Consider the following 27,633-nt stretch of genomic DNA (forward strand, 5'->3'; position numbering starts at 1 on the left):
AGGGTTCCCCTCGTACTGCGCGCCGGGTGAGATCCAGGGGGACGTATCACAGTGTAGTATGGTGTTTGTGCGTTCAACTAAAATATAGTTCCCTGAAAAAATGTCACAAATAATCATTAACGTGATATTTTCACCATAAAATAACGATATTTATTCAATGATATGATTTCTATTATCCAACATATAGCCTGTGCTATTCCTGATCTTCAGTATTAAAGAAACGTATGACTGCCACTTCGATGTCCTCATAAGTGCGTTCGTAGAATTAGTGCGCCACTGCCGTAGTAACTTTCTAACGCAGTGGAACCTGATATTCATACAATTTTCTATAATTTACCGTTGATTTTGCACCCTGCGAGGAAAATTCTCACGGAATACGAGGAGGGGAAATTTAGCGAGTCGTAGCTCGTCGATATGAGGGCTTGATCTTTGACGTGTCTTCAAAATCATACGTTCTCCTGACAGCTTTGGGTCGTGTACGTGAATGTAAAACGCTGGTTGCACCGGTATTGAACATGAGTACCAGGCGACCCAGAGAGCGACCGATAAAATCAGGGACCGGCAGGTAAGTAAAATACCCCGTAGAATGGCAGATATTCTGTTGGCAAGTGCGGAAGTGCTACATTATGATTCTATGAATGATCAAGTACCTTATGAGACATACAGTTTGCTGCTGTATTTGTTGTATCTCCGAAAGTGCGTGTGTATTGTATTTGTAAACATGGACGATCTACCACACAAAATGACATGTATGGGTCAGCATGCGTGTGACGACACTCGGGATTCTCTGTAATGCACGATATATCAACGCTGCCATTCATTCATACCGTGCGAGTGTGAGCATGCAATGCAACGTCCTATGAAGTATCATTGTACGGTACGCGCCCAGCCATTGGCGTTGACAGTGCTGCATGCATGCAGTAGGCCGATAAGTCTAGACAACTAGCATGCAAAGCTTCGGAGCTCTTACTTGTAGTTTTGTAGATGTGGCTTGCCACATGATATTTTGTGATGCATGTGTATTGGGACTGGCTGGGCTCCTGGTCAGGCTGGTATAGAGACATATTAGAGTTAACTGCGACCAGCCCCAACGTGCAGCGTTGGGGCTGCGCCGTTTTCGCATTCAGATCTTAATGTTGTACAAAACGGGTGCCGTTGCGGCGCTATATTTCCTTAATTTTTCAACAAAAACTACTAGGAATACTTACATGGGTCGATTAAACCTAAATGATTCAAATCGGCGACTTTTTGATGCATTTCGTTGCTTATGATGCAGAAAATGTTGTCTTATAAGGCGAATTGTCTTCAGCTCGCCGATGCTCACTAACGTTGCATGCTAGCCTTTGGCAAGGCCCTCTCGCTGTAACGGACGAGCGAACGGACGAGCGAAGCGAGTCGCGCTACCTTACTCGGCTGGGCTCTCTACACCACGCAGCGAGAGGGCCTTGACAAAAGGCTACGTATTACTCGCTACATGCGCAGATGCTTACTAATGGATATACACGTTCAAAATGGTAGCACGGCTCTGGAAGGCCGCTTACTCCTAAAAAAATGTGGAAAATTTTGCAGTTTCCAGATAAATTCGTGAAAAGAACCAAGGCAATGGGGTAATGTGTATTTCATTTTTTATTGTCACTGTGTTTATGATTGAAATTTACCCGTGATTTACTCGTGAAGTCGCCGTATGTGGCAATAGGGAGTTGTTCGTGGTTCTCACTTTAGCGAAACTGCGGGGTAGCCGCCAGGACCCCGCCGCATAGCGGCGCGGTCTCCGGGGCTATATTAGAGTAAGACCCTCAGTGTTTTCGGCCCGCCCTCAAAATCTGGACACTTGCCTATCACTTATCACAAGCCAGCAAATTCTGCTGTCACAACACACGCATATCACATCGTTTCACATACTGGTATGATAGCCCTACTACATATCGACCACCCTTATTGAAACCGACCGCATATAATTCGCGCACTGAACACTTAATACGCACTTCTCTGCGCGCAAAGCACATAAAAATGGATTGGCTTTGAATGTAGATTAGGATGGTGTGGGAAAACGCGATAATTCACTCTTCATTAATGGTTTTAATCAAGGACAAAATTTCGAATGAATATTTTTCACCGAATCGTAATGACAGCACAATGTAATGTCTATGGAAGTTTCTAAAAGGCTTCTAAAAAGCTTCGTACAACACGGTGTTCAATACAACTCGGTTTACGTGCATTGTCAATGCAAAATCAGCGGTCGATCCTAAAAACGCGATTTACCGTGGGGAGCTGAAACGAGGCCACGCAAGTTCGTCGGCGATATTTTTGCACTGAAACTTCGAATCGAAAAGGGAACAACGGCATTTGATAGAGCTGGATTTTCTCAATCACCTAGGTCAAGTTTTTTACGTGAATTTCAGTGTTAAATATTCTTATCAAGCAAATAAACATTAGGCGGTCGATTAGTAGTAGGTCCAACCCTACACTCGTTCACCACAGGAAAGTGCCTGAGTCACCTCCAAAAATCAATCTAAAATCCCAAATTTTGCCGTCAAAAAAGCAGAATCGCCGCAAACTTTTCCAAAACGCGCGCGAATTAGGTCCCCTCTAAAGAATCAGAATCACCGAAAAAGCGCTAAAAATTTTAAAATTACGCCGTGCTGTTGTGAGATTTTTCGCTTATCGCAAGCTCAGGGTGTGATGGTATCCTCAAAAACACAGAAGAAAAACTAAAATCTCCGTGCATGCAGATACAGTGAATAAATGTACAGAGGCTGAATGCAAGTGCAGAGTCACCAAAATTCGGACACGAACGGGCACCGCAATGTCCTCGATGCAACCTTGCGCCAACAAGGTATGGCGCATGCTCATTTTTCAGCGGCCTTGTATGTGTATTGACATTGCGCACGTGTCCGATTTTTGGAGAGGCTGTCCGAATTTCAGGGAATTGACAAGGTGATAATATTTGGGGATTTTGTGAAATTTTATGATGTTTAACAAAATCAATATTGGGAAAAAGTAGGTTGATATATGTAACAAACATAATTATAGAAATAATTTTGTAGAGTACTATTTGAGTTGAACAAATATTGCAAAAAAGCTTAAGCGTCCGAAAATTGGGGGTTTTACTCTAGATCCTGTTTTCAAAATGTTGCCAATCCATTGCATTGGTTTAGGCCAGGGGACACACAGAGTTTTGACCTGAAAATGACTGCAGTCTAATTGGTATTTGGTTACAGAATTATATTCTCACATGTTTCACCTTCTCTACAATGTCATTTCACTGCAATTTTGGCCCTTGATCTAGTTAGAATCCCTCTCTTAATAATAAAATCATTGCAATAAACGCTGCTGTGCACGGAGTACATGCAGAAGTTATGAATGCTAGTTTGAGATTCGCTCACTTCTCATCGTATGCATACGGGCGTATGTCTGTCGGAGGAGCATGTTCAGCTGAAATTGGCCAGCTGATGGAATGAATTGTCACCAACAGAGTAACTTTGCGTGTGATCAGAATCAAACACAAAGTCTCATTTGATGTTTGTATGCGAAATCAAACGTCTTTTCAGCAAAAGACTTGCATTTAATCGCAAATTTTTGTACGGTTTGGGGCCTTGAGTTTGATTTTTCAAGTTGTTGCAACTGGGTGGGCCCAGGCCAAGAGCATTCCTGCTTTCCACCAGAGTGGCTGGCTTCAGCAGATGATATGTGTGCACTAAGCGTATGTGCATTTGTATCGGGGAGTAGTGAGCTTCACAAAATAAACCTCCAAAATACACACACACACACACACACACACACACTCTCTCTCTCACTCACACACACACACACACACACATACACATACACACAACCTAAGGAATTCCAACTACCAAAAGAGTTGCATTTTGAGACAGTAACATTATTTTTATTACGTTTTTTTCTTTGTTGTCAGAATAAACTAATATATTGAATTTAGTGTGCACCAGATTGCATGATTTACAGCTTAAAAATGCTAAAGCCCCTTATGGGGGGGGGGGGGGGGGGTGTGGGGAACAACCCATCCCACACCCTTGTCTCACTTCACTTGGGTTCTTATTTTGAATATCCTTGGGAAAAAATTGGTAAGATATATCAAATAATAAGGACCTCCCTCATAGCTTTTTGCTGAAAATGCAGATGAGAAACTCCTTTTTTTTCTTCTTTAATTTTGCCTAATGTTATAAGCAGGGACTAGGTCTGTGTGTTATCATACTTACAAATTGTATATTGTAGCAGTATTATGGGTAGTAGAAGTATGATTTTATTGTGGTTATAATTAATGAGAACAAAAAACCCTTGTAAAGAAAAATGTATGTCCTCATGATGGTAATAGTTGTAAGTTACTTTGTACATGTTTGAAGTTGTTTGCATAGTGCATGTGGCTGTGATTTTTGTCTGGTACATGTGCACTGTAATTGATTTTTCCCCTCTTTCAAATTTTGTGCTGCACTAAACTACAATTATCGTAGCAGCATACAGGTATTTAGCTAACTATTAGAACATGTACAGAATTACTTTCATCTGCCAAATTATGAACCATTGAGGTTCAATTATATGGGCACAGAGCAAAAAGAAAAAAAAAATTGGATGTTTATCAGAAAAGTTTTTGTTTATTCAGTAGTATCTTAAGTGTGTGTCTCCTACAATTGGGCCATGGACATTCTTGATTCTGTACGTTGAGAGACAATTTTCCACTAAGCTTACAACTTGTATGTCGGTTTCTGGTCTTTGTTTTCTGATTTTGGAATTGGGAATCCCCACAAATTTTGTGGGATTACTTTCCATGTCATTACTGTTAAAGGGGAAGTTTCTGTAAACATACAAATGGATTGAAGTGAATGCAGCAATATCAGAACATATTAGTGAAGTTTGAGGAAAACTCGACAAATCCATTTAGAAGAAGTGATTTGTAAAGTTTTAGTGCCACCATTGCTGCATAAGAAGACTACAACAGTTCTTTACAACAATAAATGTATAAAGAAAATACGGTGTTTAAAGAGAATTGTGCAAAATTTCATATTTGTAACTAAATGAAGGAGCAATTGACTTGCCTGTTTCAGAATGCAAGGGAAATATCGTTGCCCTTACACATGTCAGTAACAAGTCGAAAAAAATGTGATTGAAATGAAAAGTAAATAATGTGACAGAGCCACTACTGCTGTAATTTTCACCCAAGTGTCCATTTCATTGATTGAAATACTGGGAGGTTAAAGAAGGTCAGTCATCAATTTAAAAAAAAAAAAAAAAATCCATAAAGTTCCATGTATAAGATGCACTTTTTTTTTGTCGGAAAATATAAAAAATCGGGGGTGCGTCTTATACATGGGTACAGTCGAATCACAGAAAAAAAAATCTGTCACATACACCCAATTTTATAAGGTCATCTTGGGGCCATGTATGCCCATCGACATCCGGAGGGTAGGCAATCATTAAAACTTACCGATAAACGAGCGATGTATCAATCTGGACACACACAACAGGTGTAAATACAGGATAAACTTACTGTATGTCGGCCTAGTGTAGTAACAATGTATCAATCTGGCCATAGACAACAGCTGTAAATACACGATGTATCATTAAAACCTACCGATGTATATCGGTCTCCCAAGCTACCAAAAGCCAATCTAGAAGCTGTAGATACGCGATGTACAGGTATCATTACTAAATTACCGATAAAGTGAAACTTATCGATGTATTAGTGTTAATCTGGCCATAGACAAAAGCTGTAAAATATGGAGTAGGATTGACCCTATGTCACCATGATGTGAACGATGTGTCAAGCATGTACTAGATATTCATATCCATGGTGTTCGTTTGCTCTTCACTAGCCTTTTGCAAAGGCAGAACCCAGAGGCTCTTGCAGTGGACTAGCGTGCACACAGCGATCGGCTCGGAGCGAGCTTGCCCGTTGCACTGCTCTCTGTGTGCGTGTGCTGAAATTATAGCGAGCTGCCTTTTGCAAAAGGCTAGCACTGTACATACAAGCATGGTACAAGAGACACATGTTATTGGTAATCCCTCCGGGCGAAACAACAGTGATCTAAGTACCGTACCCACCGTACGTCTCAGCGTACGATCCCTCTGCTACACTTGTTCATTGTTAATGTTTTTCTTATTTTCATAATGAACATTTTGCTTCTGACACGCGCTAATATGCGAGACACGTCTACGGTAGTCATAATGAACATTTTGCTTCTGACACGCACCAATATGCGAGACACGTCTACGGTAGTAATATGATAGCAAAGATTGTACCGTACACTCATGAGTACAATCTTTGTGGTTGATACCACGATTGAAAGGCGAAACAATAGCAAGTGAGTTCCGATAAAAGTCTCGCATTTTGCGTCTTCCATTTTTTGCCAGTGTCCGATGAATACCGTGAAAAGAAAGTTTAAAAGGAAACCAAAAATAGAGCAAATACATGCTGCATTCCACTATCTAGGGAAATTTTGAGCTGAAATGATATGTATGACACACAATATTTGCGTGGAAATTTGTGTTTTTTTTTTTTTTTTCTTTTCTATTTTAGGTCCAAAAGTAGGGGTGCGTCTTACGTGTATACACGGGTGTGTCTTATACGCGGAACTTTACGGTTGGCAGTAATTTCATTGTATCCATTTGTTCTTGGGGGGGGGGGAGAACACAAATGGACAAAGAAAAAAGGGAATCTGTAAAGACCTTAAAGGGATGTTATTCAAATTTATGAAGTTCTTCCGTCGTGATGTTTTCATTGCAACTGATTGACAAAATTGCCCTACATCGACGTAAATAAGCACTGAATTGATCAGTGTTTTAGTAGTAGCCATGATAAAAAATCATGGGCGTACATACTCGAGCAGGATTCGAACCCACGACCTCCTGATCACCGAACAGGCGTCATCTCCACTAGACCACCGAGCTTTCGCCCGACAGCAAGTGTTGGTTCTAATCCTTATAGCATGCAGCGGGTACTGCTTTTGTTATTCAAATTTATGAAGTTCTTCCGTCGTGATGTTTTCATTGCAACTGATTGACAAAATTGCCCTACATCGACGTAAATAAGCACTGAATTGATCAGTGTTTTAGTAGTAGCCATGATAAAAATCATGGGCGTACATACTCGAGCAGGATTCGAACCCACGACCTCCTGATCAGGAGGTCGTGGGTTCGAATCCTGCTCGAGTATGTACGCCCATGATTTTTTATCATGGCTACTACTAAAACACTGATCAATTCAGTGCTTATTTACGTCGATGTAGGGCAATTTTGTCAATCAGTTGCTTAAAGGGATGGTTTAGTATTGGTGGAGATGAGAATTTGGCTTTTAACTTTTTTCTACATATCAGGAAACCACTTATGAAATAGTACAGAGGATACCATTCTAAGAGGAATTCAAAGTTTATTTGATGAAAATCGGTTTTCGGTATGTCTGAGGCACCCAAAAAACAAAGAAAAACAAAGGTTATGATTGCTCTTATTTGGATATCTCAGCCATTTCAAAACCAATTTTCATCAAATAAATGCTGAATTACTCTTGAAATTACATGCTCTTTCATATTTCATAGAAGGTTTCTCATTATTTCACGAAAAGAATGTTAGATATGTAAATCTGATGTTACGTCTCAACCAAAACTGTACAATCCCTTTAAATTACCTGGTATATTATTTTATACTTTGTTTAGAGTCCCCCAAAACATGGCACAACCTCCAAGAGACGTTCGGTGTTCACCCCAGAAGAAGGGGACTCTAAACGGTCAGGGCACAAAGCGTTTGGGGTGAGTCTGGGGTGACTCTGAGGTAAAGATCGCACCACACAGCCTTGCGCAAGTGTAGCACAACATTCGAGAGCTATGCTAGACTTGCTCTAGATGACGGGGACCCCAAACGGTCTCTTGGGTGAACACAGCACACACTTCCGGTGCTGTTTGTGATGGAGTGCCCATATGTGCGCACAAGAAACTGTTGCCTCTCTTGAGGAGAAACGTCCGCCCACTGGTCTCCGTAGAAACGCACGCCGACCTTGCGCAAGATGACTAGGGGATCTAAACATTTCAATATATTTGGGGAGTTTTGTGTGACAGGCAGAGATACTGTAAAACACAATATTTTCGCGGCATGAAATTTTTGCAAGTTGCCTCTAATATTCAGTGCATATTGTGTAGACAAGAACTTTCTTGTGCATTTCAATTTCGCTAATCTTGGCTCTCGCAAGATTCGCGAAATTAAAATGCACGCGAACATTCCTTGTTTTGCAGTAGCATAAAATGAACATATGTGTGCATTCTAGTGACATTATGTAATGAGGGAAGCACTCTGAGAGGGCAGACCTTTGCCAGGCAGCTCAGTTCAACCACTGATTTTGTTCTTCTGTAGAGATCAGTGATTTCTACCCATACTGTGTTATGCATGCTGAAAATCGCCAGATTTCCCAAAATATAAGCCTTTTGTTATAGTCATCAATGCCCGCGGCGCGCTTCGCCTCGCCCTGGACCAGAAACTACAGCACACACTCGAGTGCGCGTATGAAAACCTCAAAACTATGCAGCTTGAACTCCCAAGTTCATTGACCCTACTGGCCAAAATATCTAAAATCTCATAAAATTCATAAAAATTCCTGGATCACTTCCAAAATTTAATAATCTGTTTCTTGTGTCATTCTCAGCCTTTCATGAAAGTTTCATCCAAATCCGTTCACAAGTCTATGAGTTATTTTGCACACGGACAAACAAACCAACGGTAATGAAAACATTACCTCCTCCCTTGGCGGAGGTAATAATTGTGGTTGGTGTTTGTGAAAACCATTTGGCATTATGCAAGGTTTAGAAATCTTGTTTCTAATGTCCATAGGTTTGTTAGTTACCTGAGGGTTGTTGTTTTTTTTTTCTTCTTTTTTTTTGTTTTATGTGTTTAGTTTCTTTCAGAAATATTACTTGTGTTTGTCTTTTAATTGATGTGCAATACACAGCTGAAATCTAATGACTGTGACAGGCCAAAGATTCTTGCAATATTTGAGGTATCATTTGTTTGCTTCTGGTCTGGGCCTTAAGATTAAATGCTCTGTTTTTCCCCCTGTTAACCCGTTGAGGATGGGCTGATTTTGCTACAACACGCATTTCCCATAGACATCTGCCCAAGTATACTTGGGACTCGTCCTCAGCAGGATAAGGATAAATATACTCTTTCTTTGGAGCAGATATAAGAATATTTGTATGCAAGAAAAAAAAAATAACCCTATTACATATGACAGCACTGTCTACTTCCAGTGTCGTCGGTGGAGTCAAGAATGTATATTTTACTTGCTGACCGTACACTATCTTTGCTGTTTCTTTAGGGCTGACTGAATCACCAGATTTGTGTCCATGACAATATCTCTTAATATTAATCTTAACCTAAAATCAATCAGAAACAAATGATATATTAAACTTAACTATCAGCATTTTGTTAAGTGGTCCCTGTGCAAAGAATTTATCAAAATGGAACAGTGCACATGTGAATTTTTACGGCTAGTCTATTTCCCTTGACTTCTTCCATTCTTTCTTTGAACACTTTTGTATGTGAAGCAGCGTCTTGTTTCTCCTTGTGTCGCCTTTTTGTGTCTGCATCCTCGACGATTTCTCTGAATCTTGGGGAAGCCTGTGCGTCTGTTGTGAATATGGCTCTCCTTCCTGACAGAGTCAGTTAAGATCAATGCGATGGAAATTCCTGTACAAGTGTAGCTTTGTCTAGCAGTGTTGTCTCATTTCGGAGTTTTTGATTTTTCACCCTTCTCAAGCTTGTCCAGACTCCCTTGGGTATTTTTGTTGCCAAATCATGCGATGAGTAACAAAAATTTGACGAGGGAGAACCAGTTTTTCTCATCGCAGCATGCTGCTGCTCGAGTATGAGCCCTGTACACACTGTATGTACTTGGTATGCCCAAGTCCTGTGAAATTTCCGAGATGTCATTTGCTATTTTACAGTTTGTCGATGTACATAAGATCTACAGAGTGAGAAGTTCCTGCCCACGCAAGCATAAGGGGCTTTCGGCTTCTCCCGAAATGTGTAAGCAGCAGTAAAGGGTAATCAAATTTATGGGATAATTTGCTTGTGTAGTGTCTGCTCACTTTTGGGTGCAAACATGAATGTTGTGTGGTGCAAGACTTGGGATATCATTCCTTTGCAAGACTCTTCCTGTCGGATGTGACATAAGCAAACATGGCTCTGAAAAACAAGACTCGAAGAGTTTTGAAAAGATCACAGCTGTTGCCCTTTTCATTATTTAAGCTTTAATCATAACTTTGCTAAAGTTTGGTGTCATAATTTTTAAAGGGGATGGCTAGTAACTGATCAGTGGGAATCAGTGGGAATGCTGGGGGATGATTGTTCCAATCCTTGTGGGATTCATTTAAGAGTAGATTATATATCTATTGTTGCGTGAAAATTATTTGCTTCAGAATGGTCTCATATTCAAGTAATGTGCAGTTTAATCGCCCCGTCACTGTACAGGCATGCTAACCTGGAAATTTTAAACTGATAAAAAATTTCTGTGTTTTTGTATGTGCATGGGTGGGTGTACAATGTATTTTTGTGGAGTAGGAACATAACCCTTGAATAAACGCTCATTGTGTACATTGTACGTGTACATGTAGTACATGTAGAGTACATGTAGTTTTAAGCATTGGGTGGTAAGAATTGTCAAATGATTTACATAATTATCGTGTACGGTTGGTAGCATGAAATAGAAGCTTGTGATAGATCAATTCCTTCCCCCCCCCCACCCCATATGCACACCCTTATCTATGCCTGAGCTGAAGAGGAATGTGCAGGTGCACATTGTAAAACAAACAAAGTCAATATACATTAATTGCTCAAGTGTCTGACAAAAATTAGCATTCAGACACATATTTGCAAGTCATTCCTGGTTGCTATAAATCTACTTGCCCTCTTGACAGGGGAAACTAAAACTCACTGTTAGGCAAGTCAAATGAATTGGTACTTTGCTGTTCAGGGCATTGACCCTTGTCCAGGCGCCTTTCAGGACAAGTGGGAAAAGTGATTTTGTTGTGAAGGGAAAGTATTACTTTAGCATACATTGAACAGTAATTAACTGCAGGAGTCCTTCAAAATTGTCGGGCATATTTGGTTTACGCCACTCAAAAACAAGATCTTGGTTTGCCACCCATCAGAAGATTAACATTGTACTTCTTATATGGGAGTATTTGCTTTTTGTTTATAGCGCATATGCTATGTTCATTGTGTGTATTTGAAAAAAAAAAGTTAATTAGGTCTAAATAATGACTGTTCCTGTACTGTATTACAATTTATGGATATTTCTGTTACTACAGTGTAGTAACAAAGCATTTCATTCACCTGTTCCCTCCCATTAAGTTTAATAGGCAGGAATTCACTTAATTATTTGCTAGGTAGGGCAAGCTCTGTCAAGCTTATTGGTTGTTAAGGACAACTTTTGTGAACAAAGCATGCATAAAATTTAATACATTCCAGAACCAGTCTACTACCAGCATGAATTTTCTGTTCTTATTCGGGGTGGATGGAATTTGTTAGATGACAGTTTGGACAGAAAGAAAATTATGTTCACAGTAAGAATTCTACTTGATTCTGTCAGGTTTGGATAATTGCACATTTCACACAAGCTGAACCTCGAAAATTATTTAAAAGTGTATAGATAGCTGCAAATAAGATTGGGCAAGTACACATACGTACACTATGTATCATACATGTATCACTTCTGTGAAACATAATTCCACGTAACTTCAGAATATACCCCACCAAGATAAAGTATGATTTTACAGAGCTCTTTCAGCCAAGATGTTCTCTGAGGACCCTGTGTAGTCTTTGACATTTTGTATCTAGTGTCTCTTGCATAATACTTTCCATTTACCATCAAAAATACTGTTAAAGTGGAAACTTAGACAGTGTTGAAATTTTCATGCATTTTGCACATCCAGAAACTAACATGAAAAGAAAAGCATGTGAATGTTTTTGCTTGCCATGTTTCTGTAGTTGATGTCTTGATTATGTGGAATTCAAAACGAGTGAAACTCATCTTACCCGGCCGAGTGTGAAAAAGTACTCGCGCAAAAATGTCTACTTTTACGGTAAATTGCAGATGTAACATATTTCATAGTAAATACTTGCTCAGAAAGGATTGATACTCTGTTGGACTTTGTTGAATTGTTGTTTTCCCTTTTTTGCGCCTTTGCAGTTTTTTTTTTCCTCCTTCTTTGGGTGCATTCTCTTTCAGAGGGTGTACAATTTCTTTCCATAGTTGAATATGGTGGGGCCCTAAAATTAGTTGATCCCTCAGGAGTTTAGTTTGTTTTAAATGATGGTGTATTGTCATTGTTTGCAGTTTGTTTTTGATACAAAGTTGATTTATACAAAGATAAGGCATCTCTGCACATGATATTGAGCCGAGGTGTTGCATTCAGAAGCATGAAAAATAGAGAAAATCAAGATGAAAGTGAGATGCATAGACTGGAAAGGGGCTTTTTCGTTCACTCGCCCTGGTATCATTTTACAGGAAATCTGAGTAATTCAGCAGAGCCCATGTGATAGGACACGCTGTCAGAATACAAACCATAGGATATTTTCATTGGAATGGACTGTTTCCACTAAATGGCAGTTTGCAGTGGTGGAATGTCAACATGTTGTGGCTTTCATTCACCACATTCAGAAGACTTTTTTCCCCTTAGACATTGCTGCTTCTGTTTTTGTTGGAAGACTAGTTTATGTTATAAAGAAATGATAAGTATTATGCATTAGCATACCTTTGTGTGTGTGTGGGTGTTTGTCCTAAACATCTAAACACAGATTAATATTACTATACTTTTTTATTGATGGCATGTCAAAAGAATTCTTGTGATCCAGCATAATGGATAGATTATCTTTAAATTGTTCAAATTTCATTCGTACTTAGACACTTCTGGTTTTTATGTTCTTTTACTCCGATATACATGTTCTTCAGATGATCTCATCTTGAATGCTGAAACCTCTCTGACCTTAATACATGTAGCAAACAGAGTTTCTTGTTGTATTATTCTGGTGTGCGTTATGTCTTGACAATCAAGCCCCATAAATCTTTTAGTGCAGTATCTGTGGTGTGTGTAGGGCCTACTTGTCAGTGCTCTTTAAGTGCATTTTGCTCTTAACTGATTTTTGTTTCTTTTTACGTCATTGGATATAGATATATTTGGAAACATGATGATAATAATTTTAATCATCATCATGAAAATTTAGTAGCATTATGACAGTTTCAATCAGTGAGCATGTGCTTTGTGGAAATTATTCATAAATTAGTGAAATGTCCATAATGGTGTGGTTCACTATCCCATTCTACCTACAATTGTACCATCAGTCATGGTTGTGAATTCGCTCCTGTATCTCTGCGTGGTCTTCTTGAGTGTTTCTGTGAAGACGTACTGGCATTTACTGTGCCCATGTACCAGTATACATTGTATGTGGGTCAGGGTTGAGAAGGGGTGGGGTAGGAGGAATAAGTGGCTACATTTGAAGACCGACAAGTGCTTCTTCTAGTGACGGGGGTAAGAGTGCAGAGGGATGGTATTTAGGGGGATTTGCATGTTCATTAGCCACAGCTGATGCCCAAACTGTACTGGAAGGTTTCGCTACACGGACATTCGTGAAGCTTGTAAAAGGGGCAGACTAAGCTGCGTGGCATGTTTGAAATGTCAGGGTTTTCACTGCATCGTCTATGTACATGTAATGTATTGGCACACACCATATCTCAGCAAGACAGAGGAGCTGGTAGTGTAAACAGTGCAATATATGTCAACTTACCTTATGTGATGTAGGCATTCTCTACATTGTAGGTCCTTCCATATGTTTGCTTGTTTTTTGTATGTTTTGTTCTGATGTGTTGCCTGTGCTATTTATTGTGTAGTAGTGCTCGAAATGTAGGTCAATACACAGATTTATTCATATTTGTGGATAATTTTCTCTGAGGACATACAACATTGTAATGAGGTGTTTAATTCACATGCTTTGAACTAAAATCATATTGGTACTACTATGCATACATTAATTGAGTGTTGGGCAAACCTTCGGCATAGGTTTGTGGTGGCTCTCTTGTACAAACAACTACAGTACTGTAAAACGAGGAATGTTCACATGCATTTTAATTTCACAAATTTTGCGAGAGCCAAGTTTCACGAAATTAAAGTGCACACTAAAGATCTTGTGTACACTACAGCTGTATATGCAGATTGCAATAAACGTTAGAGGCAACTCGCGAAAATTTTATGCTGAGAATAAGGCCGTCGGTTCCCATTTGCGAAAATTTCATGCTGCAAAAATATTGTGTTTTACAGTACACGTTGTATGATGTAAGAATGTTGATCCATGTTACACTATGAAAAATGGGCAAGTGTCCCGCAGTGCTGACAATGCCCAGTGTATGCATATTCGCAGAGTGGTGTTGTTCTCTGCCGGCCAACAACCAGCTTTTATAGCATATGGCTACTATGCTGTCAATACTGAGTGTGTATTCTCAATATTGATTGTTCTCTTTGAACAAAGACGTACATGTAGCTTTAGTATTTCAGTAGAGTTCTTTGTGTCCAGATGAGAGACTCCTCCACCTGCATGCTGTGCAATGATGTAGGTGGCTATGCGTGTCATGAACAGGCCTTCTGCAGTTGATACAATGCTGTTGGTTTGTTTTTTCTTTGTTTCTTCCCCCAATATTCTCCTTTCATCTTTCAGTTGGTTTGGGAAAAAAATAACCAGAAATGTACATTGTTCTGTCAAGGTTTGTTCATTTGTTTGTTTTTATGGGGGGGGGGGGGGAGAGAGAAGAGGAGAATACAAAGGGATTTTCCCTTTTTGCTTTCTATATCCACACATCGTACACGTAGCTATTTGCAGAAAGCATTATATAGGTTATCCTGTGTATTTTATACTCCCAATTTTCTGCGTATTGTACGTATACATGTACGCACAATGAACCTGTGTAAACAATTCATGCTAATCACTTTGTTTGCTCTGATCATTTGTAGTAGACGTTGCATCGGAAATTTTGGAATGGATATAGAGCTTTGTATAATACTGTAGCTGATTTTAGTGGTCCTTGTGAATCTTTTTTTTTTTTTTTTCGAAAGGATATGAGGAGTGTGTTCATTAAAAAGCAGAAAATGTTCCCTCTTAATTCCATCTTAAGTCTTTACTCATTTCTGGGGCCCATTATTGTAAATTCGAGATATTTCGCGGCATGACATTTTTGTGAATTGGAGGCGACAGCCTTTTTCGCGGGATGAAATTTTTGCAAATTACCACTGGCGTTCAGTACATGTAGTTTAGACAAGAACTTTCACATATCCACATGCATTTTAACTTTGTGAATCTTGGCTCTTGCAATATTTGCAAAATTAAAATGCAAAGACTTCTTTTTTTTTTTTATTTATTCAACATGGTGGGCTGACCATGTACTCTCAAAAAGATGTACGTTAGGGGTTGTGTTGATTTGTGATTGAGTTGATTTTTTTTTTTTTTTTTTTTGTCTTTCAATAGTGCTATGAATTGCCCTATTAAGCCTGTCACTACAGAGCATCTTGCATTTTCATTATGTTTTTCTATCCACAAAGAGTAGATATGTGAGTACAATAACACTGGATGATGTGATGGTTGATGGCTGTATCAGGTTGACCTACATACCTGTGCTTGAGGAAATTTGAAAGTGACTGGAAATTGGATGGATTCAGCACTTGGTTCACTTCGAAAATAGGGAGGGATGCAGCAATAGATGATGCTGTCTTAACCCGTTGAGAACAAGTCCCGAGTATACTCGGGCAAGTGTCTATAGGAAATACATTTTGTAGCAAAATCAAACCATCCTCAATGGGTTACGCATTCTTTGTGTACAGGATTTGCTCTAGATTAGGGAAAGGTTCAGGGACATATGACACATTCCTTGTGTATACATTTTGTGTTAAAAACATGTGATTCAGCTTATTCTAGTGTAATACACACACATGTGCATGCACACATCTCATAAATACAGTAGCTATTAATCAAAGAGTTAAGATTGAATTGTGTGCCATCTGTTAATCAAAGGTTTCAGTTTTGTGTATCTGATTTGCTTACATTCTTCCCTTATGTCTATTCCTGTCCTGTCTTTCACAGAACCAGCCGGGCACCACCCAGGAATGCTGTGGCTCAGAATGCATCCCCTCCAACCACATCTCTCAAGGTACTGTATGAGCCATCCCAAGGGCTTTCTTACCAGATTATGATCGCCCTTGTCCCATTCTCACTAAGAAATGTCACAACAATAAACAAAAAAGAAAAAAAAATAAATGGTTATGTTTGACAGTGCCATCCACTCTGAAACTCAAAGTCCTGATGTTACAATGCAATAGAATATCTACAGTGAGTTGCTAGCTGCTGGAGCACCCATAATGTATAAATCGCTTTGCAGGCTTCTGAAGCAGCTGAGACTAGCCTTGCTTGCCAGGGGGAGTGATCGTAACACAGAGGGGAAGTCAGGTGACCGAGATCACAAGTTTTCTATGGTTAGGGTGCATACTATCAATCATGAAAGCAAATTTCATGTCAAGTTAATTGTTATGTGTGTAATTTTTCTGGCGATGCTTTGGTGGCTTTTGACATGATTGCATGGCAGCATTCACAGCCATTTTAATAGCGACTTTTCTCAGTGTCAGGATTTGTCATTGCTAGTGTAAGTAATTTGTTTTTAGGTGTAAGATAGACTAGCACTTGTGGATTTACATTTGCTGAGACAGTATTTAAATTATAAGTTTCTTTCTTGTGGGTTTTTGTGACCTTCAAACTGTAATAATACATATCTGTATTCAAAGGATGTCTTCTTAACTTGTTCCTAATGCGGGAACATGGTGGCCTGTGCATTACTTTTGTAGTCTGTGGAGACTTTATAATTCAGTATGGAACGGGTTAATATAATGATCCATACTCCTGATATGGTGTAGCTCATCGCCACAGCTTTAGTTCTTTAAGTCTTGCTTGATTTGGGGACCAGCTTTGTTGCTCTTGGAAATTGTGATGGTAACCCACTGCTGTCAAACAGGGTGAGAATGATGCAGATAGCCCCCACATTTTCAGCAAGATGGCCTTAGCCTCTTTAATTTGTCTCTTATGGTCATAGATCAAGACATGTTGTGACAGTGTGGTTTGGATAGTTGACTGAGTTATAGATGTATTGAACTTGTTTTGAGATGTGGTGCAGTACAGCAAGCTCATTGAATTTGTGTGTGCACTTTTGTCTGAGGGCATACCTTAGAGTACTCGTACTTGTAATTTGTTGTTTTTTTTTTTAATGTACGTCTGTGTAGGGAATCCCAGTCTTAAAGCCACTGGCTTTTTCGTGGTTTCCTCAACATTTGACTATTGTACAAAATATTGGCTACATTGCTTTTGTGAAATCAATAAATTGAATTGAATTGAACTATATATGTGAACCAGCTTTTTATCCTTTATTTGTAGTCATCCTTCTGCATTGTTTAGCTCCGTGAATGACACCTTGAGGAGATACTTGCAGAAATGTGTGGGAATTTTTATTAAAAGATAATATCTTTTGAGAGGATTAAACTGTTTTACACACAAACACACAAAGTTCTTCAGCTCGTAAAGACTTTTTCAAACATGTGAGAATTGAACATGCAGAAGAACTGAATTTGGTGGTATATTCCGATCCCAGTGATGTAATTTAAGTCAGCTCTTTGCAGGCAAAAGTGAGATATGTTAGTAGTCTGTGTAATTAGCAGCCTCCATTTGTGATGTGAGCTTGTAGCTACAGGTGCTGACTAATGGCTGATTTTGGTGACTAATGCATGATGCGTTCTTATCTCGCCTCTCCAGAGTCTGCACGGTGTATATGCCAACCAACACTTTGTCCACATGGCTAGTGTGTCTAGAGTGAGTATCATTAGTTACAGCCAAGGTTTACTTATCAGTGTTATGAGTTGTTCAAACTGAAATAATGAAAGATAAGATTTTGATATGGAATGACAAAATGCTAGATAACTTAGCACATATTGATGATGTATGGATCATAGATGTAAAACCCTTTAAGTGCTGGGGCATTATGTTTCGCTGGTTGTTTGTCTATATACCTCAGATTTTGTTAAAGTGGTATATATGGAAGAATAAAAGTTCTGTGGATGTCCTTGAAACAGTGATCAGGACTTTCATGTAAATTATAGATACTCTGATTAGATTTAGAATAATATCCCACAAGGTTGAAAGTCTCTCTACTTTTTAACCAGCATTTTTCTGGCTGTAACTTCAGCTGAAAATGTTCTCTGATGATATGATTAAATATGTCAGAAATGACAAGGGTGGAAGATCAAGGGCCAAGGCCAAGGTCAAAGGTCAATGTGCTTTGAAATTTCTTGTCATAATTTTAGCTTGGATTGTCTAGTTGTAATATCATTAGGTAGGAAAGAAAAATACACAAACGGTCATAATGGTAGAATAACAAGGGTGAAAGGATAAATTCACCAAACTTTAGCTTTAAAAAGCTGCTTTTTTTTTTCCAACCATAACTTTAGCTAGGAAGTCTCATTGAGATGTCCATTTATTTGATTCTTTTAATGCAATAACTGGGAAATATTCCTTATGCACAAAGATAATTAAAGATCAATCCCCAAGGCTGATGGTCAAGGTAGTAAAAAACAAAAATACCTCTAAATGTAGATTGAGGGCAGAGGTATCCCTTGTGTTTTCTTATCTTGCTAGTACATTGTCATTTATGACCCTTCGATTCTGTAAGGTATAATGCGATACGTCTTGATTTCTCCCCAGGGCTGTATTGCAGAGCTTCAGGTCAAGAGTGGTAAAACGTTTGAGGGGATCCTGAACACATTTTCCCCATTAGTAAGTGCCTTCCCCTTCAACATTTCCCACAACATACACAAAGCAAAACTATTAAACGTGCATTAAGAGAAATCAGTAGTCATTTTCAGACCTCCTTTGTGTGTTTGTATTTTAACATCTGGTAGTGAAATTACTGTGTAAATAACAATTTTCTTGCGGTGATGCACCTACTCTTTGTGTTATATCAAACGTTGTGGTATCTTTTGTAATAATATGTGAATGTGTAACAGTATTTCTTCTGTCTTGGATCCATTGTTCAAGCTAGTAAAGACGTGACATGGTGTTGAGGTTATGTTGCTGTGTCAATTGCTCAAAGCATGAAAGTTAGAATTGACATAGGTAATCATGAAAGAAGAAAGAGCCCCTCTGCTATGAACATGATGAGAAGATTTTGTGGTTTATGCTTTGGTCCCATTTTTCTTCAACGTTCCACCCATTGGTCCATTGTTGAATCAGTGGCATCAATTATATGCTGCACAAAGCAAAGTCACATGATCTGTTGAATAACGTTGAGTAAGTTGAAAGGCTGAAACTATGAAACTGGTGTACCAGAAATGAGAATCCTGTTGCATTGATTTCATGGGAAATTCCCCAGTGACTTCATCATTTTTTCGCCACACTTGTGACCAAGACCGAAATCTCTTCTCTGTTGATCAGGGTGACGTAGAACTCCAGGAGGTCCACGCCGTTGATCCTCAAAACAGCTCCGCTATCCCGTCACCCAGCGAGGTTACCGAGAAGATGGTGTACAAGGCTTCCAGCATTGTCTGCATCAACATCAAGGACGTCGACATGGACTTTGCACACAGAGGAGGTGGGTGTGCAGGCCTCGAATTAACCGACGGCCACAATCCCCTCTCGTTGGCCGCAATGCCTTTTTTTCCTTGATCAAAGTTACGGCCAAAAAAATTGTGCCCTTTTTCTTGTTGCCGTGGTGCCCTTTTAGAATGAAAGTTATTATTTATGACGTATAATATGCCCTTTCTCAAAGTCTACACTTTAATAAGCTTGAACAACTTTCCTGATCTCAAATATCATACTCACTCGCGTCCCAATATATCTGATTCAAATTCAAGTATCTTCCCGAGATACGAGACGACGTGTAGAAGTCTACGTACATGTACGCCCGACCGGCTTTTACCGTCCCGACTGCCTCCGCAGCGCAGCGGCCATAAAGTTACTAGCTAGGCAGCAGCGGGCCGGAGCAAGTGGTCGCAAGCCATGCTAAAGAATGCCAGGCCTGTCGGACGGCTGCGAGCATTGCCATCTCTCTCGCTCTGCATTCATGCCCGCATGCTCAAAGCAAAATGGCGCCGGAAGTGCTCCAAAGCGAGTGCGGTGTACGCATTTAGAACGTACTGTATTACAGAACCTACATCGTATTGCGTATGGCCTACTGCCTAACGTCGTCTGCTGCGGAGAGATCTTATGCGTGCGTGCGCTGCTGGAGTGTAGCAGCACGGTCGATAGCATAAAGCTCTATGGGGCATTCACATCATGTATAAACACCCAACATGCCCTTTCCAATGTGGCCATGGTGCCCCTCTGACTGACCTACAGTAAGTGCCCTGGCCTCTTGGAAAAAGTGCCCTTTTCTAAATGACCTTGCCCCTCCAAAATCCTATTTCGAGGCCTGGGTGTGGTTATCTCCAGGAGTGTTTGTTTGTGCATGTGTAACTATACACATAGTAACATTCGTACACACATACATATACATGTGTACATGCATAAATATAAACAGATAGACACACACACACACACACACACACACACACACACACACACACACACATGCACCACAGTAAACCGATGGCTAACTGTACTCCTGACCGGAATGTATGGATGACTATCACTGAAACTTTGGAGTCATAATGAGCTAAAATTTCTTGCTTAATACTGTAAAGGCGAATATTTTCGCGCGACTAATTTTTTGCGCTCGGCAGTGGAAGAAGAGTTTCACATGTTTTTAATTCCGTGGAATCAAGGCATCAACTACTGGCACATGTGGCAAGCAAAAATATTTGCGTGCATTTATTTTTGCGCCAGATTCTGGTTGCGTGAAATGGGCGAAAATTTCAACACCGCGAAAATGTCCACTTTTACAGTAACAAGGCTTGTTACATTAAAAGAAATGATACAATGGAAGTTTTCACATGATTGATATTTTGCCTTTGGGACACTGTCAGGTGATAATCCTGATCTTGTGCATGAGATTAACTATGCACATATTTCAATATGTCCTCGAAATATCCATGTTTGTGTCTTACGGCTGTTTCAGTAGAGCACTAGCTTTACTACAGTTTCTACACTGCAGAAAATATGCCAGGTTTACACGAGTATTTACCAACCGTTGAATTGTATTATTAATGTATGTATACCTCCTCCATCTCCCGCAAGCAGCCGATGCATTCCAGACGGATGCGGAGATTGCGCGGAAGCAGAACGGCCAGATCATGGAGAGAGATTTGGAGGTGTGGGAGGATGGCAACACAATATCGGATTACGGCGACGACCCCCTCTCGTCGGGAAACGTAAGTCTTGACTGACTCGTGATCGATGACTGTGAACCTCCACTGTTGCACAATTCAATTTTTTATGCTTTGTTGGTCTCTGAGAGCATTAGGGAATAGATAATACTCTCACATAGGTTGCCCAGCTTTGACCCTCAAGCAGTTTCATGACATTTTGCTCCTGCGACAATTGCTCCCATGAAATACTTGCATGGTAAGCCAAATATGGTTTATACCCACAAACCTGAACCTAGACCTAATCCTATTCCTGTCATCAAACTAAACCTAAAACCTATCACAACTCTAACCCTAACCCTAAGTCCTTGGAAAAAATAAGACAGGAGCAATTGTCGCAGGAGCAAATATCATGTCACCCAAGAAGCAGATATGATACTGAGTTTATATGATGTTTATAGTGACCTCATGAAATTGAACTTATTGTTTTGTCAAGGAACAAAAATGTGTGGTATTATTCTCATCATCGGAACAAAGAAGATTCCACTTTATCACACCGTAGGAGCGTGCTGTAATGCATTCATTACAGCATGCTCTTATGGTGTGTTAAAGCTAATTGCTAATTCTGCTTCTTTGCCATGTCACCTATTACTCATGAAAATGTGCATATTGTGTGAAATTGAGTAAAAGGCTTTCTAACTTATTCAAATTTATGAAATTCTTCCGCCGAGATGTTTTGATTGCAACTGTTTGACAAATAGCCCTACATCGACGTAAATAAGCACTGAATTGATCAGTGTTTTAGTATTAGCCATGATAAAAATCATGGGCGTACATACTCCAGCAGGATTCGAACCTACGACCTCCTGATCACTGGACAGGCGCCATCTCCACTAGACCACCGAGCTTTTGCCCGACAGCAAGTGTTGGTTCCAATCTTTATAGCATGTAGCGGGTACTGCGTAATTATTCAAATTCATGAAATTCTTCCGTCGAGATGTTTTGATTGCAACTGATTGACAAATTGCCCTACATCGACTTGTTGAAGCACTATTGTTGATGTTTCTTCTGTTGTTGTTGTTTTTTCCATTGTACAGTCCAACGGTTGGAGTGCAGAAGATATGTTTAGGAAAAATGAGCAGATGGGTGTGACATCATCATATGACAGTGCACTACCAGAATATACGTAAGTATTCATCCAGTGAATGGTCAGAGTGAGACCGAGATACATTTGCATAGCTGTTAAATCAAGCCACCGAAGCATGAGTGCAATCATAGAGGAGTTTATGGATGTAGTATGTTGGAAGAAATGGTGGCAGCTACTTTCTTTTTTATCTGTGCAGAGAATGAAATGCTTCTTGAGACCTGTTTTTGTTTTTTTAGATTGATGGTTCTTTTTGGTGATATGAAGATGACGCATTGAAATGTTCTGAACATGGGGAGAAAGCACTTTAGATAGTATTGCGCGTTCCAATGTGCCATGGAAAGCAATGTTTGCAGAATTTGTGATAAGTGTCTTGTAGCAAATTTATGTGTACTTTTGACATAAAGTAAAATGGTAGTTATTACACCTTCTTGGAGAGGCAAGTTCTATTGGATGAGCAAACACCTGGCTGTCTTCTCAGTCATAACCTGGCTCATCCTGTTTTCGTTTGCATCTTATTTTATTCTTTTTCATTGCCTGTACGGGGACAGAACTCCCCTTGAAATGAAGGACACGGAAGAGAATCACAGAAGGATACAGCGGGCAGAGAAGATGGCCCAGATGATCGAGGGGTCCACGGATTACCGGCACCGCATCAACAAGGAATTGGAGACGTCAGAGGATGAGAAGTTTAGCGCCGTCTTGCGCCCCTCGGGCCACAGTTCTTCCTCGTCCCCAGCCAGTGCTTCCAGTAGTGCAGAAAGCCTTAATACGTGAGTTTGATCAAGAAGAAGAGCTCGGGGCTACTCCGTTCCTACCCCTAACCAAGTTTGAAATTAATAGATTGCCTGAAGGTAAAGATGCAAGTTGTGCTCGTGAGTTTAGGTCATGTCACCTTGTGGTAAGACTACAAACACATTTTTAAGGTCATGGGCAGATTGTCTTGGTCTTATTTGTTGTGTTTTACTTTTTTCCACCTTTAGGTGTTACATAGTGTTTAAAATATGTAGTTCATGGGGTCCAACCAAGAGCTGTTTGTCAACCTGCATATGAATCGATAGAGCGTTTCCAAAATCTTGCAGTTGCTTGCATTACTCTTTGATTGAGCAAACCGAAGGAAAACTGTTGCTACTTCTTTGAGTCTCTGTGCCCTCTTTGTTTTGTAAATATAAAGCAAGAACAAAATACCAAAATTTTGTTATGAGTACATCAATCTGATAATGGCTGATGAGTGAATTATGCCATTTCTGTTTGTCAACCCAGTGGTAGGTATGTGCCTCCAGCGCTGAGAAACAGGCAAGGAGGCGAGGGCCACAATCGCAACATCCCCAGGGGAGCCACGCCCCCCGGACTGTCCCTGCCGCCGGCTGGCCGTGCCAGGGCGCAGTCACCCCACACACAGCATATGCACCCCTCGCACCCCTCTCCAGGCTCCCCCCACGGCATGGCTTCGCCACAGCAGAGAGTTCAGACACCACCCCACTCACAGCCAGCGGTTAGGAGTCCACACATGAACCCCCAACAGCAGGCACCCCATGGTGTTGGCAGCACCCCAAGGTACCATGATTCTAGCCTCTTTCCTTATGTAGGGGAAGACTCTACAGTTTTCAGGCATCTTTCACTGTTTCTGGGCCAGCGCAAAAAATAACAGTAATATTAATTCATGGGGAAGTTTCTACTTTTACAACAATTATCAGCTTTTCACAGAGAGACGTGTCATTGCTGTTTAAGCCATCAATTTTCTGTAATTAACTGTTAGTGTGCTATGTGAACTGATAGGCACGCATGCACACCGCTTGGCACTGATGTCTAGAACACATATGTCAAGAGTCAGAGAGTACTTAATCCCTATCGTGCCACCATGGTCTTCCTGTTGAACTGAAGAGCACATCTCCTGGAAACTAATCGAAACAATTTGAAAAAGACGTGGAATGTTCTGAAAGAGATACTCGGTAGAAACACACACAAACCTTTGCCCTCTTTTGTTTTAAAACATAATGAAAAAGTGTTTAGTGAAAATGAGGTTGCCAACAGTTTTAACGATTACTTCAGTCATAGAAGAGCACTTCTATAACTCAGTGGGCTTTGCCAACTCAACAACTAGGTCAAGTTTGGATGTATTACTGCATGCTGAGAATAAAAAATTGGCAATTTAGACTTAAGTGCCTGTGTAACAAAACAACATGTTGTCATCAATCTGCTACATCACAGGTCCCCGCCTGGTATACCTCAAGCCCACCAGCCCCTCCCCCAGCGAGGTCCCCCGACAGGGCGGCGGACGGCAGCGGAGGTGGTCCAGGGAGGTGGGTCAGTACGTCCACCTGTGCAATCTGTGGGCCCAGTGGTGGCAGCGCCATTTGCTCCCACTGCTGACAGCAAGCAGTCTAATGGTGAGTGCCGGGAACGCAGTCCAGTCGAATTTGATGAAAGATCATAATGTGTTGGAATGCTGTGTCATTTTCCGTAAGGAGCTTTGAAATTCAAGTTCTTTTACAAATTCACAACAATCTATTCATGATTTTGTGAAAAATATATATGCTACGTCTGACTTTGTGGGGTATTCATGCACATTTTAGTGTGTCTCCTGGATGGAAAATGGAGAAAACATCTCTTGAGACAGGAAAAGTATGGTTGCTCCAAACATTCCTAGAAATGTTACTTCAAATTTGGATAAAAAAAGGGTTGCTGTTCCAGGAGACATTCAAAACCTCTAAGTAGCATTTGTGTGATTGTGTCTGTTGTTACTGTTGTGTCAGTGGTACGTAAAGGTGTGCAAAATATGTGTAGAGATGGCGATGTTGATAGTGGTGGCAGGAACATGTGTGTTGTTTGTTTGTATGTTTGTATGTACTGCGAAGGTGATGGTGATGATAGGGTAAGCTCCAGTTGTACGTTTTGGCGTGGAGGATCACTGCTCCTCAAAAAATCCAAGAGCAGGAATGTCTCCTGTCGTGCAAGTTTTGAGAAAATAATGCTGATTATCTGTGCCCCACCATTCTTTGCAAACCCCCCTTTCCCCCCAGTAGATAAGTTAAGAGATGTATTTTGAAGGGGATGGTGATGATACGGTAAGCACCAGTTGTATGTGTTGGCATGTGATGATCGGGTAAGCACCAGTTGTATATGTTGGTATAGATAAAGATGACCCCACCACTCAAAAACTCCTATAGAGCATCAATGTCTTTGTCGAGCAATTTTCGAGAAAATGATGCTGATTTTCTGTGCTCCACCATTCTTTGCAACCCCCTTTCCCCACAGAAGATAGTCAAGAGATGTATTGTCAAGGTGAAGGTGATGGTGATGATAGGGAAAGCTCCAGTTGTTTGTGTTGGCGCAGAAAGAGGACCACCTCTCCTCAAAAACTCCTAGAGCAGTAACGTCTTCATCGAGCCATTTTTGAGAAAATGATGCTGATTTTCTGTGCGCCACCATTCTTTGCAAACCCCCTTTTCCCCCCACAGTAGATAAGTCAAGAGATGGGGCTGGTCCCCAGGATGTAGAGAAGAAGACGCAAGCAGAGACTCCCCAGGCCCAGAGAGGAGCAACGACTGGTGACAAGAGCCCCAGCTCTGGCATCAGTGATTCCAGCAAAAGTGAGCACAAGACTTGCCTTTAGTCTTTGCTTTTGTTTTTGTTGTACAATACAATGCAATGCTATACAATTCAATACAATACAAAGAATGTTTGATATGCTCTTCCCATGAGACTCAGAGTGCTTACAAAATTACAACAATGGAGAAAAAAGAAAAATGGAGTAAATAAAAGCAATCAAAACATTTTGATCAACTTAGATCCATCATTTAGATGCCTTACAATAGGTAAATGCAGGCATATACATACACATGTATGTACACAATTCATACATATATGCACACACATACACAACATACTCATACACCTTTGCAGAGCTGAATATTTGATTTAGAATACTTTTAGGTATGTTTTCAGAGCTTTTTGAGAGAGTTTGAGGATACAGACTGCCTTATAATCAAGGAAAGATTATTCCACCTCAGTAATTGTGAAAGTCCTGTCACCAGCTAGATTTCACCATGCCCAGTATTAAGCATATTCCCTCACGAATGGAAGGAACATTGTTTTGTGAATATGGCTCTAGTCTTGTGAACAGGAGTGTGAACCCTACCAGGTGTGACTATAATCCATAGACACATTTTATCTGTTTGATTTCCCCATGATATCTCTCTCACAAGAACCCAAGAGCACAGATGGCTACCTTGCATTCTTGAGATAATGAAAATCGTTAGGCCCTCTTGGAGATCAGTGTTAACACAGAAGAGGCTCTTGTTATCACCCTTGTAATTGCTTGAACCCCCCTTTGCTAAAATTGATATTTTACTCTGGTGCATCACCAAGCCTTATATGCTATTGTCAGATGGAATAAAAAAAAAAAGTAGTGCATTAATATCTAGTGTTACATGTTGTACTTGAATGCTCACATCCCAAAACTGATGTTTCGTAACTATTCTCTATATTTTCCTTTCTTTTGCTCATTTTTTTTTTCAGGGCAAACGATAGAACAGTTCCGAGAGTTTCAGGAAAATTTCATGGTGAGTCAATATTTTCCCTTTGTCTGCATTTCTTTGATGACAACCTTAGAATTTATATCAAGTATGATGATTAATCTCTTCCTCATTTTTCTATCTTTTCTTTTTCGGGGGGAGGGAGAAAAGCATGAGGTTGGTAAGTTTTGGTTAGTGTGAAAGTACTGTAAAAGTGGAAATTTTCGCGGTGTTGAAATTTTCGCGCATTTCGCGCATCCAGAAACTAGCGCGAAAATAGAAGCACGCGAATATTTTTGCTTGCCATATGTTCCTGTGCCTGATGTCTTGATTCTGCGGAATTAAAAACATGCGAATCTCTCCTTGCCCGGCCAAGCGCGAAAAATTAGTCACGCGAAAATATCCACTTTTACAGTAAACTGTGGCATATTTCTGTTGGTTTGACATTAATTTTCTTTGTTTATTGGTTGCTTTAGCTGAAAAAAAAAATACTGTATGTTACTGTCATTGGTCTGAATGTGCAATTTGAGCAACAGTCAAATAGCAGTAACACAATGGTAATGTAGGGGTAAAATCAAAATGTGATTTGCTAGAGGTCAGTGTCAAAGTTCGTGATTGGATTATGACATTAGAAAGGATAGCGTGTATTTGG

General features: G+C 40.2%; 1 protein-coding gene across 1 annotated transcript in view; it reads left to right on the forward strand.

Moving 5' to 3' along the window:
- The first annotated feature begins 293 nt into the window (after positions 1 to 293).
- The window catches only part of LOC140227627 (uncharacterized), a 37,732-nt gene continuing 10,392 nt past the window's right edge, over positions 294 to 27,633 (forward strand). The window contains exons 1-12 of the mRNA XM_072308046.1: positions 294 to 565; positions 16,126 to 16,192; positions 17,839 to 17,895; positions 18,784 to 18,855; positions 19,513 to 19,669; positions 21,256 to 21,386; positions 22,418 to 22,506; positions 23,016 to 23,237; positions 23,728 to 24,021; positions 24,676 to 24,854; positions 25,926 to 26,057; positions 26,986 to 27,029. Of these exons, the coding sequence (XP_072164147.1) occupies positions 516 to 565; positions 16,126 to 16,192; positions 17,839 to 17,895; positions 18,784 to 18,855; positions 19,513 to 19,669; positions 21,256 to 21,386; positions 22,418 to 22,506; positions 23,016 to 23,237; positions 23,728 to 24,021; positions 24,676 to 24,854; positions 25,926 to 26,057; positions 26,986 to 27,029 (1,494 nt within the window). The 5' untranslated portion in view covers positions 294 to 515. The remainder of the gene's footprint in view (positions 566 to 16,125; positions 16,193 to 17,838; positions 17,896 to 18,783; positions 18,856 to 19,512; positions 19,670 to 21,255; positions 21,387 to 22,417; positions 22,507 to 23,015; positions 23,238 to 23,727; positions 24,022 to 24,675; positions 24,855 to 25,925; positions 26,058 to 26,985; positions 27,030 to 27,633) is intronic.

Source organism: Diadema setosum, chromosome 4 (assembly GCF_964275005.1).
Source record: "Diadema setosum chromosome 4, eeDiaSeto1, whole genome shotgun sequence".
Taxonomy (NCBI): domain Eukaryota; kingdom Metazoa; phylum Echinodermata; class Echinoidea; order Diadematoida; family Diadematidae; genus Diadema; species Diadema setosum.